The sequence below is a fragment of the Acytostelium subglobosum genome (genome assembly GCF_000787575.1).
Source record: "Acytostelium subglobosum LB1 DNA, scaffold: scaffold12, whole genome shotgun sequence".
Classification (NCBI taxonomy): Eukaryota; Evosea; class Eumycetozoa; order Acytosteliales; family Acytosteliaceae; genus Acytostelium; species Acytostelium subglobosum.
In genome coordinates, this window is record NW_012236521.1 from 675,499 (window position 1) to 688,429 (window position 12,931).

General features: G+C 42.3%; 5 protein-coding genes across 5 annotated transcripts; 2 read left to right on the forward strand and 3 right to left on the reverse strand.

Annotated features, from left to right (window-relative positions):
- Positions 1-188: 188 nt before the first annotated feature.
- SAMD00019534_065640 (hypothetical protein) lies at positions 189-1,880 on the reverse strand (the record flags this gene model as incomplete). The annotated part of the gene is made up of 1 exon (XM_012898384.1): positions 189-1,880. The coding sequence occupies one exon, from the start codon at positions 1,878-1,880 to the stop codon at positions 189-191; it is 1,692 nt and encodes a 563-aa protein (XP_012753838.1).
- A 2,080-nt stretch (positions 1,881-3,960) lies between these two features.
- On the reverse strand, positions 3,961-6,287 carry SAMD00019534_065650 (hypothetical protein; the record flags this gene model as incomplete). The annotated part of the gene is made up of 4 exons (XM_012898385.1): positions 3,961-4,404; positions 4,495-5,443; positions 5,512-5,837; positions 5,937-6,287. The coding sequence occupies 4 exons, from the start codon at positions 6,285-6,287 to the stop codon at positions 3,961-3,963; spliced, it is 2,070 nt and encodes a 689-aa protein (XP_012753839.1).
- Positions 6,288-7,753: 1,466 nt separating this feature from the next.
- SAMD00019534_065660 (hypothetical protein) lies at positions 7,754-8,419 on the forward strand (the record flags this gene model as incomplete). Its single annotated transcript, XM_012898386.1, has 1 exon — positions 7,754-8,419. The coding sequence occupies one exon, from the start codon at positions 7,754-7,756 to the stop codon at positions 8,417-8,419; it is 666 nt and encodes a 221-aa protein (XP_012753840.1).
- Positions 8,420-8,753: 334 nt separating this feature from the next.
- Positions 8,754-9,464, reverse strand: SAMD00019534_065670 (hypothetical protein; the record flags this gene model as incomplete). The annotated part of the gene is made up of 2 exons (XM_012898387.1): positions 8,754-9,111; positions 9,211-9,464. Coding segments are annotated over 2 exons (612 nt in total), but the record flags the coding sequence as incomplete, so codon positions are not given.
- Positions 9,465-10,133: 669 nt separating this feature from the next.
- SAMD00019534_065680 (hypothetical protein) lies at positions 10,134-12,909 on the forward strand (the record flags this gene model as incomplete). The annotated part of the gene is made up of 6 exons (XM_012898388.1): positions 10,134-10,185; positions 10,321-10,533; positions 10,645-11,271; positions 11,308-11,954; positions 12,230-12,573; positions 12,639-12,909. Coding segments are annotated over 6 exons (2,154 nt in total), but the record flags the coding sequence as incomplete, so codon positions are not given.
- Between the last annotated feature and the right edge of the window lie 22 nt (positions 12,910-12,931).

Sequence of the window (12,931 nt, forward strand, 5' to 3'; positions counted from 1 at the left end):
GCTTTGGTGAGGCGTGCGCGCCACCAATATGGTTTATTCAATCAATCAATGGCGTGGCAATCACATGTGTTGTTAGCTATGTGGATATCCATATCAATCTGGCTTGTGTACAGCGGCGGTGGCGTGCGACTCGCTCGCGCCTTCGAGTGTTGGTGTGATGGATGGAAGTTGGGGATGTATGTGGAAGATCATTGTGGCAGCTGCTGCGACTCTTGCTGGCTGTTGTCAATGTCCAGGAATGACAGGATCCAGTTGTACTCCTCGGCACCTCCGTTGTTTACAGGTGGCGCGTATCCACCTGACAGCAGAGGTGTCAGGAACTGGTGCTGGCCAGGTTGGGACTGTCCATTGCCATGCTGTTGTTGAGTCTGATGATTGGCAGCAGATTGTTGATGCTGGGCAGAGGTTAGATTGGATGGCGAGTGGTTGACAGCCAGTTGATCGTGGTTAGCAGCGGCCAGCTCCTGTTCCAGCGGATCTTTACAAGGCTGCTGCTTGGGGGATGGCACCTGTTGGGAGTCAGATTCCAAGGCGCCATCCGCGCTATGCTTCCTGCCACTACCCTCATCGTTACAAGCGTACTGATGATGCTGATGTTGGTGTTGTTGAGGGGATGGAGAGGGGACATGGTTGGCAGCAGCATGGTCGACAAATGGTTGAGGAGGGGTTTGCTCCAACTTGGGAGTAGTTGTCTTTGGAGACATTGAATGAAGTTGTTGTTGTTGCTGTTGCTGTTGTTGTTGTTGCTGTTGTTGCTGTTGCTGGTATAGTTGTATGTACTGTTGTTGTTGTGCCAGCTGCATGTGATGTTGTGGTACCTCATAGCTGTTGAGGGACATGTGCCTCTTTGGCATTTGTTGTTGTTGTTGAAGTTGTTGGTGATGTTGATCCTTCTGTTGTTGGGTACCATCACCTCCTTGATAAGGATTGTAAGAGTGTCTCCTTTGATCTTGATGTTGCTGTTGCTGCTGTTGTTGTTGCTGCTGCTGGAGTTGATGATGCTGCTGTTGCTGCTGTTGTTGTTGCTGTTGCATTTGGAGATGGAGGGTATCATAGTGCTGTTGGTACAACGCCATGTTCATTGGCATACCATAAACATTCTGTTGATGCTCTGGCATTCCATTGGCCATCATCTCAAATGGATGCATTGTGTTGTTTGGAGTGACATTCATGTCCTTTCCACCAGCCGCAGTAGCGGCGGTCATGTGCCTCTTTACACCAGCATGATCATTCTTCATCGATCTTGCATTATCATCCGGTAAATACATTGATGCCGAGTGCTTCATCTGTGGACTAGTGACTGGGTGGGGCAGACGCAATGAATCCTCCACTGATGACGAGCGTGCAATGTTGATCTTGATCTTGCTCTTGGCATTGTTGGACGAGACAGTGTTGCCAGGCATACCATTACGCAGAGGTGACTGCAATGAGAGCGATGTGATATTGGGCGTCAGGTGGATACCAGTATCCACCTCGTCCAGGGACTCGGTACGACGCACCTTCTTGTTGGGAGATTGAATTGCCGCCTGTTGGCCATTGACGGGTGGAGACACCTGAAGCTTGAACGAGCTGAAGGCGGGCTGTGTAGAGTTGGCACCAGCTATGATGCCAGGTGAATGGTTGGTGAGTGTGGGCAGTCCGGCGCCTGACGAGGTCAGCAGCTCGCCATCGGATTCGGTCAGCATCATCTCGATGCACTTGAGCACCTGTTTGACACGCATCTCGCAGTCCAAGTCAGAGAGGATCTTTGGCAGACACTTATTATAAGTTGGATTATAAGTCATCACCGAAGGATTGTTATTATTATTATTATTGTTGTTGCCATTGATCGAACCAGCCAAGTTGGGCGTTTGTTGGCCCTGAGCTGATGGTGATATCATCTTTCAAATGATTGTTTGATTGATTGAAATAGAGTGATGAATGAGTGATGTATGATATGAGTACACCTAGATGAGGTCTATTTGATGCTAGATTGGTTGGGACTCGTCAGTATTCTATTCATGATGATCTTCACCTCGGGACAAGGGGTGTCTTTTTGTGGGCTTGATAAAGCACACCTCTGGAAAATGATTGATTGGTGGAATGATTCCTTTGGTGTTTGATGATGATACTCACAAAGATAATATACTATTACTAACTTGATAAGTTAGTTTAATCAATCAATCAAGATAGAGGTACTTGTACAATATTGAATGAATGAAAGACGTTAGGTCAATTTCTTTGTCCTAGAGTAAAAGATGGAAGGTAGGAAGGTAGGAAGGTAGGAGGGAGGATCAAGGGAAAGTTGGAAGATGGTTTGGATAGGATAGGATGAGGGATTCTGCTTGCTTGGAACAGGGACGGATGATGGTATGCATTGATGTAATATCATCGTGTGCAATCAATCACAGCAGCCCAACTAACTAGTACTCAACATGTAATTATGTTATATTTGTTTGCCAGAGATACATACTCACACACACACACTTACACACATACTGAACCAAACACAACCAACACATCAATCAATCAATCAACCCCCAGGTTGTCTCACACTCACTCAATTCATAAACACACACACATCATTAAATAATAATACATGTGTATTTGTTTGTTTGTTATGAGAGTGTAATTATTAATACATACTTACCCCTCATCATCCAGAGGGTATATGAATGACACCTGATGATGATATATAATAAGTGTGTGTTTGTTTGTCAAACAGACATATATCTCTCTCCCTCATCAATCAATGTTGTCCTTCATTCATTAACACCTACCCACACTCACACATATATATGTTCTGATTGATTGATTGATTGATTGATTGGTTGATGAGTGCTAAGGTGTGTCCTATTTCAAACCCTAACCATCCATCTTCTCAACCCTCGCCTCAGACAGCATGTACATCCCCACCACCAACCACAGTTCATTATTACTTGGTCACCCTTCCTCATTATGCCGTGAGAAGTGTGATTGATTGATTGATTGATTAAGTAAAGATATGGATAGCGGATGTCGGAGTGTCACACACACAGCTTGAATTGATTAATACCAAGAGTCATCCTTGTCCATCATTATTATTTATTGCCTTTATTGATACAATCCCCATCAATGATGATGTTGGTATTCGTTCCAACCAAGCCGGAGAGATTAATCCTGTTTGAGTGAGTAAGAGTATGGTATAGTGTTGATGTCTGATTGATCATTCATAACACTAGTGCCTTCATTCTTCGGGTTTATTATTTCCCTACACAACCACAATCAATCAATCAACCAATCACACTCTGTATCAGACGGCCCCTATTGATGTAACATTGTCCAAACACACCCACAGAGAGTTAATTAATTCCAAAGGTGGACTTGGGTATATCGCTCATCAATCAGGTGATCGTAATCACATACCATCATTGGCAACCCTAGTAGTGATTGAGTGATTGATTGGAATGATTGATAGAGTTAATCATGGATAAATGAAGGGGGAGGGTGCTTCGAAGAAGAATGAACATTCATTCGAATGTCAAGTTAATTAGTCGCGTCTGCCGATATACCAACTCGCCCACCACACTCTCCATCAATCACAATCAATCATTCAATCACACAATCACTCGTTGCTGGCAATCATGTCAAGTCAATAATCCATCGGGTTGAATCCCAGCTGGTTTAATTAATTAAACACACGTACCTAGATACGATGCGAGTGATTGGTCATTATTGACTAATATGGTAAATTGATTGAATGGATTGATACCAAAGTAGTTTAATTAATTAACTCAACACCCATTCAATCAATCAGTAATTGGATTCCATTATCCTCGTAGTTGTAGTATTGGACAGTAATTCATGAATGAGATGATCTAGATCAGCGCGTCATTAATTCATCAACTTTACAAACTCGTTTGGCGAATTAGACTGATCCGTATCATTTACCAAAGTAATGATCATCCTTGGAAAATATATATAAATTAATTGATTGATTGATTAACCTTGTGCCTCATAGGCGTTGGAGTTGTGCTTGGGAATGAATGAATAGTCTTGGGGAACAGGTCCGAGGAACATCTCAGAGATCTTGATCCAATCAGTCACGGCATTGCTGGCCAACAGTGTTTCCAGATCGGAGCGACCAAAGTATCCTGGTGGACGTTCGTTGATCTTGGAGTACGAAGTCTCCAAAATGCCAACGGGCACGTATCTGTGCGTGAACGACATCCAGTTGAGCAAGAAATGTCTGGTGTTCTCGACTCCCTGCTTGTCCGAGCCCCAATGATCCAGACCATAGTTGGCAAACTGCTTCACCAAGTCCAGACGCTCTGACGCCGTGATGTCCCAATCTCTCCTCTCCTTGATCTCTGTAAAGATCCATGGCTTGATCAATGCTCCTCTTGCAACCATCAGTGATGAGATAGAGTCTGATGACTTTTCAATCTATGATTGATTGATTGAATGATTGATTGAGGGTTGAGGGTTAGTCTCCGCGTCGCGCCAATATATCCAAGCTCGCCACACTCAACTTACATCTCTCCAGTTGTAAATGTCACCATTGCCAATGACTGGAATAGGGGATATCTCGGCACATTGCTTGATGTACTCCCAGTTGGCAAGACGTGTGTATCGCTGTGTTCTGGAACGACCGTGAACGGTGACGGCCGCAGCACCCCACTTGCCAAGGTTGGGAATGATCTTGTGAGCGTTGGGATTCTCCTCTGTGCGTCCAACTCTAAGCTTGATGGTGAGTGGACAGGTGAGAACTGAGGACATGCCGCGCAGGATCAGCTCCATGCGGTTCTGGCGGTCCATCATGGCTGCGCCTGCACCCATGTTGCAGATCAAATCGATGGGACAGCCGCTGTTCACGTCGACAAAGTCCACGTTGAGGTTGTCTTCGATGAGCTCGGCGCTGGACATCATCGAGTCCAGATGAGGGCCACACAGTTGCACGCCAAACTTGTCCTCGCTGGGATGACGCTTGAGCAAAGCCAACTCACTCTTCTGGCCCTGTACAATGTTTGAGGCCAGTGCCATCTCACCGCATGTAATATCGCAGCCCAATGTCTTGCAAATGCGTCTGAATGGCAGGTTGCCAACGGTTGTCAATGGTGCCAAATAGAGCTGATTTCTAAAGTCGAGTCTCTTCTTCTCGCATGCACGCAATGGTATCTCCACTTCAATCTCTGTTCCTTCATGTGATTGCTTTGTTGCCTTCAATGTAGTAGTGGTGGTGGTCGATGTTGTTGGCTCATCATCCTTCTTCTCTGTAACTACCTCAGTAGTTGTTGTTGTTGTAGTTGATGTAGTTGGTGTTGTTGCTGGTGTTGTCAACTCCTCAACAGGTGTCGTAGAAGCAGTTGTGGTTGTCGCGCTGTCAGTGGCAGTAGTCTCTGTCGCAGGCTTAACTGCTGCTTGTTCATCTCCCTTTTCCTTTTGTGGCTTCTTCGATGGTCTTCTAAGTTGCAGATTGTTCTTACTTGAAGTGTTTGATTGAACAAGTGAGTATGTTGGAATGATCCCTATTCATTCATTCATGATACATACATGAAGTAGTCCTCAGTCTTCTTGAACTCATATTGATTTCTACGCAGCTTGTTGATCATGTCATGGGTGACATCGTTCAGTATTCTATACTCGCAATCTTCACCGCATTGTTCCTTCTTGTTGGTGTCAACGATCGACTCGTTGTTCACGATGTGGTCCTGGCCATACAGACAGGAGATACCAAATCTACATGAGCCGTACTTCTCAAACAAGTAGCACTTGCCAATCGATGGTGGCTTGCTTGCCAAGTACTTGGACACATCATGACTGAACTTGCATGTATCGCCAAATGGGCATGTCCTTTCCTTAAGGTATGCTGGGCATATCTGTACATCGTTGATTGATTGATTGATTGATTGATTGATTGTATGAGTGATGTGAGTGAGTGATGTGAGCACATAGATAAGGAACATTCATGAACATACTTTATCAGAGTTGGGTATGTACTCCCTCTTTTGTTTCTTGACTTTGGTGGCTGGACGACTGTTACCTCTGTTGTCGCTTCGGTTGTCGCGGCGATCGGCAGTGGAGGCCTCTGCATCGTCATCGCCATCTGTTGAGGCCATCTCGTCATTGGACCTCTTCTTGAGAAGGTATTCAACCTTTATAGGTGCTTCACCTGGTCTACGATTCGAGTTTGACACAGGTACAATAGGTTGTTGTTGTTGATCTGATGATGTCATCGTTGTAGTTGTAGTTGTAGTATTAGTATTAGTTGTACTATCAACTGGTGTGGCAGCATCGGCAGTAGTGGTAGTGGTAGTAGTAGTATCCATTTCCAAGTTATAACTATCTCTCTCCCTTGCTATCAATAATTGAATGAACAACAAATCCAACATGTTTCGACCCAAGCGAAAGACTCGTTTTTCAACCATTTTGTCCACCACTTTGTTTGGGAGTCAACATGAGAAAGATATAACAAAGAAAGATTATGGATGGATAGATTTATACCCTTTTTTTTTATTCTGATTGGCTTGAAAAAAAAGCTGAAGAGTCTTGGTTGATGGGATAGTAGTTCTGATATCGATTGCCATAATTGAAGTTTCCATATTTTGATTGTTTACCATAGTTACAGGATGTTGATTATTATACCAAGGGGCAAATTTCTCTAGTTTATCGGTATTGGTATTGTAACTAAAAATATCTTTATCATTATTATTACTACTCTTTGATCCTCTTCTTTCATTTTAATTGCCTCTTTTTCCATTAATAAACGAGTTTAAGATTAATAAAAATATTACAAAATAAACAATTAATTTCATATTATTATAAATGATATCAATAAAAATAATAATAATAATAAATAATGATATAAATGAACCTTACTGTTATATAATTGATTTTGGTCCAATGTACAATACTAGATTGTTATGATTACAACTAAAAAAATTATGTTTGTGAGAGATAAAGGGTTGGATGAATGTAAACAGGGTTTATTGAAACTCCGAACAATATAAAGTTTCAATCTACTACCAACTTAGGTACAAATATCATCACCCTCGTATTTGCAGTGCTGATCGACATTGGAATCATTACAAAGAATTTAATTGAAATAATCTATCGACTTTCTTAATATCTATTATTAATATTTGTAGGTCCGATCATCTAATAAATCTGTGTGGAGGGAAGAAAAGAATCGGAGTTAGATCATAGGCAAAATCGCATCATATTGTTGACTAATCTTAGGATGGTGATAGCCCTGGTCAAGGGCAAACCTAGACTATTTTGGGAGATAACTTTACCTTGTTGTGTCAAAGACAAATGTCATGAGCACTGCTCCATGGTTCTAGAGGGTGGGATGAATGTGGTGATTTGTCGTTTGGGGTCAAAGGCACATTAACCCTTTGTAAGTTCATTGAGTCCTTTACAAAGTGATATCATAACCAAATTAGGAAAGGAATATTGTCCAATTATCTTCGTTCTAGATACTAATAGAAACAAGAAAAACACACAGAATTGATACACTTAAATCTTAATAGAATCACACAATTCACTAACTTGTGTTTGTAAATCGATACTTACAAATACAACTATTTCCAACAATTTCTTATTATTAATATTTATAACTTTAATTAATTTATTATTAGTTCAATCAATTATTAATATATTATTCAATCAAATATTTAAAGATAATTTATTTATATATTATTTATTATATTTAAAAAAGACAATGGCAACTTCACCTCAACCATTAGTATTGGTCTGGTACATTACAGGATGCAGTACAGGTATTGGAAGATGTATGGTACAAACATTATTACAACAGGGACAAAAGGTGGCGGCAACATCAAGATGTAGAAAGACTTTAAATGATATATTCGGACCAGACAGTGATAAATTCTTGGCATTGGAGGTGTCCCTCACAGATGATCTTAGTATCCAGCGATCGGTTCTAGAAGCCACCATCAAGTTTGGTACATTGGACGTCGTGATCAACAATGCCGGTTACGCTTTGGCCGGAGTCGTCGAGGAGTTGGCCATGGATGAGATCAGGAAACAGTTTGAAGTCAATTATTTTGCACCACCAGTGAAACCATTTGGTATTAAGGTGCTGTCGATCAATCCAGGCTCGTTCAAGACCGATGTATACTCACCATCCAAGCACATCAAGACACCATGCACTCTGCCCGACTATGAGAGTATGCATCATGAGATGGACCCTGTCCAGATCGATGCCATGCAGAGGGGTGATCCAATGAAGTTGGCTAAGATACTGTTCCAGTTGGTAGTGTCATTGGAGACGCTTCCAGTACACATGTACATAGGAGAGGATTCGAATAAGATGGCAAAGACCAAAGCAGAGACATGGCTGAAGGAATTGGAAACTTGGAGATCAATCACATCATCGACGAATCTCGATAAGTTCATCCAAGATGAGGTGCACCAAACAAGTCCAGCTACGCAATAATAAATATATAACTTAATCATGATTGGGACCATTCCATTATTGATTGGGTGAGTGATGGGAGTGATGGGAGTGAGCTCAAATCAATCAATAATGCTTTTGTATATATTCATCGAATCTGAATGAATGGATTGGAAGAGACGATGAAACATTTTGTCGTCTTTTGAGTGGGATTATTCCACCAGTGATTTTGCTAGTAAAGATTAGGATATGTTTCATATCATCTAGTATACGGAATTGAATATTCTTGAGTGGTACAGTTGGTTGATCAGTGAATGATATTGAGAATGTAGACAGTTGATCCAGTGGATAATCGCTGTAATCTAGGATACTATAGAGGTAGTCGCGGTAAWTCTTTTGGTGAGTTTGATTCTGCTCGGCATCCTCCAACGAGACTGAAATGTTTGATTGATTTGGGAAGAGGCACACGGGGGCCGAATGACCTGGCCAGCGTAAGATCCGTGATGGACTCTGGAAGTTGGGATGGTGGACGTATTCCATGAATGTGAAGACGAGTCACTGATGGCGGGATACTACCATCATTCAATTTATGTTTGTAAGGTTCCCACAGTGTAAGTGATGTTAGGCCTTCAGGGAGCACGCCAGGAAGTATAGGACAACTGTACTTGGCTCCCAGGTTCAATGATCTGAGTGTGGACGGGAGTGAGCCGATTGCCAAAGGTTGATTGAAGTAACACAATGACAAAAAGTCATAGTTCTCAGAGTATCCGAATTTTAGTGATGTCAAGCTGGTTGGTAGTGATCCGATAGCAAAGGGATGATTGAAATCATGGCCAAACTGAAGTGATGTAATACTATTTGGAAGTGATCCAATGATTATGGGATGATTGAACAAGTATTCCAAAGCCAGTGTTCGAAGTCCAGATGGGAGCAGGCCGATCTGGATTGAATGATCGTATCGATAAAACTTGAGTGATGTCAAGCTGACTGGAAGTACACCGATATCCAATCGTTGATGAAAGTTTGATGTGAACATGATTGATGTGATACTGTTTGGAAGTGATCCAATCAAAAGTGGAGAGTTCATTTTAAAACTAAACATTAGAGTTCTTAAACTATTAGGTAGTGATCCAACTGCTGGTGCAACATCCAAATCATAATTCATCCATGTCGTATCCTTTGGTATATCATCAATCGAGTTTATATATTGAGCTTGTTGAAGTTTTGGTGATGATCTAATCTTATTGTTTAGATTATCATAATCTATTGTTATAAATGTTGGTTCTGATAGTATTGGTAACCATAGGAAACGAATAAATGTCTTTCTATTCCTATACCAATGTTTACAAATGAATGCCATTTGATATCTATCCAAGTTATCAATCATATACTCAACTATATAACCAAGTATGAGTATTGGGAAGTAACGAGGTTTCTCAACCAAATAACAAACATTATTATTATTATTATCATGATGACCTTCCATTTGTTGTTAATATATATTGAACAAATAATAATGTATTATTACTTTATTTATATTTATATTTATTATTATCTCTTTGAATGAATAATTTGAGAAACTAAACAAGCTCTTTTTATAAATACACAAAATTGAAAGTTGCGCCTTTATTTGATGAATTCTCGAGAATGATGAGTTGTAATAAATAATAAATAATATATATATTAAATGAAGAGAAGAGCACAATCAACAAATAATAATAGTAGAGGAGGTAGTAAGACAGCATCTACAACATTAAAGAACAACAACAACAGTAATAATAATAATAATAATGTACAGATACATAAATGTGTGAGCGATAAACAGTTTCCTTCGTTTGAAGGTCGTCAAGCTACGATGTTGGAGTTCTTCCCAAAGAAGTCTACAAAGACTATAACTCAATCGGAGGAATCTGTACAGTTGGTTAAGGATCAGTCGGGTGCAATGATGACCACAACAACAACGACAATCACCAAAGTCACCAAAGTCACATACACGCCATCACCTCAACGCAAAGATGGCACATCACCATCGCCATCTCAGTCACTGTCACTATCACAACAATCATCGTCGCAACAGCCCATCCCATTCGACCTCTCACCCGCGCACTCACAGTCATCACAAAGATCACAGGTCATCGTCCTTGATGAAGAACATGTTGAACTCGATGGGAAAGATGATAAGGATGATGATGATGATGATGATGTGCTTGTGTTCAAGAAGCAGCGACTATCAAATGGTGGCTCATCGACTCCCACTTCAAGCCAAGCTGTCACTCAGTCCTCTCAATCACTCGTCGATGACGAAGATGATGTTCAGCTCCTAACAAGCCGACCCTCGACCACTCCAACAAGCACGACCACGACTACGACTACAACCACAAGCCCGACAAGCAACAAGGATGACAACTCTGACGACGCCGAATCAATCAATGGCAACAACTATAATGGAGTGAGATACTACGTAAACGACTTCACCACCGTCACCACGACGGTATATAACCGCGACATGCATCTGTTTGAGAAGGATGAGCTGGACTTGATTGATCGATTCCTCAATGTACTTAGCGACGATGCCAAGCACCTCTTTGTCAGACTGTACAATCGCAAGGGTCCATGGTTCCTCGTCGGATCAATCTCGTACAGGGAGATCAAGGACTTCCGGTCTAGCATCGAAGAGTTGGTCGACTGTCAGTTGTTTGTCGAGTACAACTCTGCCGTACACGACTATAACGAGATCAGTCCATTGCTGCCCGTTGCAGCCATTCGCAAGATCATCGGCGTCACATGTCCCTCCAACGCAGGCAAACCCGAGCTGGTTGAGCTGTTGCGAGGCAAGAGTCCTGCACGCGGCCAGTCCACACTCTTCCAGACGACGTCATCATCAGCAGGGCAAGGTCAGCAGTCGACCATTCAGCGTTACAAACGATTGGTCGAGAGCAATGTTGGCCGATGCGTCCGCATCCCCGACTCCACCATATCACTCTGGCGAATGATACATCATCTCTTCTTCTTCAACTGGCAGCAACACAACTCCACGTCAATGATTGTGAACAACATCATGGGCATACGCTTCCCTGACTACCAGATATGGACGGGTGGCATGGCGCGCGACGGCAAGAGCATCTTTGAGACGCGTGAGTCGCTGCTACAGTATGAGCAGGTCAAGGAGGTCGAAGAGCGATTCGACTTCTTCTACGACAGCAAGGAGGAGAACAATGTTGTGCCAATCATCGAAGAGTGCGCTCGCAATCTATCAACAATGACCAGTACACAACAAGAGTATACATTTGCGCTCAAGTTCACACCTGGTTGGGTGTGGACACGAGTACTCTCATCAGGTGTATCAATCTTGGAGAGGGCCAAGCAATATGAGCAGGCTATATTCCACTTGATGCAATTGATTGATCTGCCCTTCTGTGCAGGCAAGCGTGGACATTGGTGGCAACGACTAGTGATCAACATGAAGCATCTTGGAAAGATGGACGATGCACTAATCATCTGTGAGCGATCATTGAATGATCCACAAGTCAAAAGTGGTGATCGAATAGCTCTGGAGAATCACTATCTAATGTTGGCTAAGTATGTTTATACAGCAATCAATCATGGTCGAAACCATTCCAATCAATCATGCTAACATCCATATCACACAGACATAGAGGAAAGAACTTGATACCTCCAGGACTGATCAAGTTGTCACAGAACATCAAACAACCAAAGCCTTTGACGATATATTATCAAAAGGTTGAACTTGGATTGCCAGGAAGAAAGAGTAGATACTATATAGGCGATGTTGATGACGATATAGATGCCGATGATGAGGATGCCGATCATGGAGATGGTCGCCAGATAGTCACTGTAGAGGGTGCCGCACTGGATCATTACCAGAATCACACGGTGGAGAAGTGGACTGGCATTCATTGTGAGACCACCATCTTCTTGAATCTGTTTGTTGTCTTCTTCTGGGACATCATATTCTCCTCGGACATTCCTCATGTGTTCCAGTCACCATTCCAAGACGCACCACTCGACTTTGGCAGTGATGAGTTCTACTTTGTACGAAAGGAGCAGATAGATGCGAGAATCCAGCAACTCACACTCAGCACATGGCAAGAGAGGGAAGAGATGTTGGAGACCGTCTGGAACAAGAACAATGGATGTATAGCCAGATGTGTAAACTGGGACAAGTGGCCCTTAGAGTAAGTCTCCCTCACTCAATCAAACTAGTTCAACTCACTAACGATCAATCACCGCACATCCACAGTGAACTCAAAGGACTATCTAAATACATTGGTGGTGGACTGATAGCGTATTGCTCGAAGCTGATGGCTGAGGACTTTGGTTGCTTCTCAAAGGGCATGCCAGACTTGTTGCTCTGGCGTAGGAATACAGAGGACCTACTTGAGGAGAAGTACTTTATCAAGTTTGTAGAGGTCAAGGGTGCTGGAGACAGCGTGCGCAATCATCAAAAGGTCTGGATGGACATGCTGCTATCATTTGGCTGCGATGTTGACATCTGCCACGTCAAGAATAAATAATGAATGAGTGGACATGTCG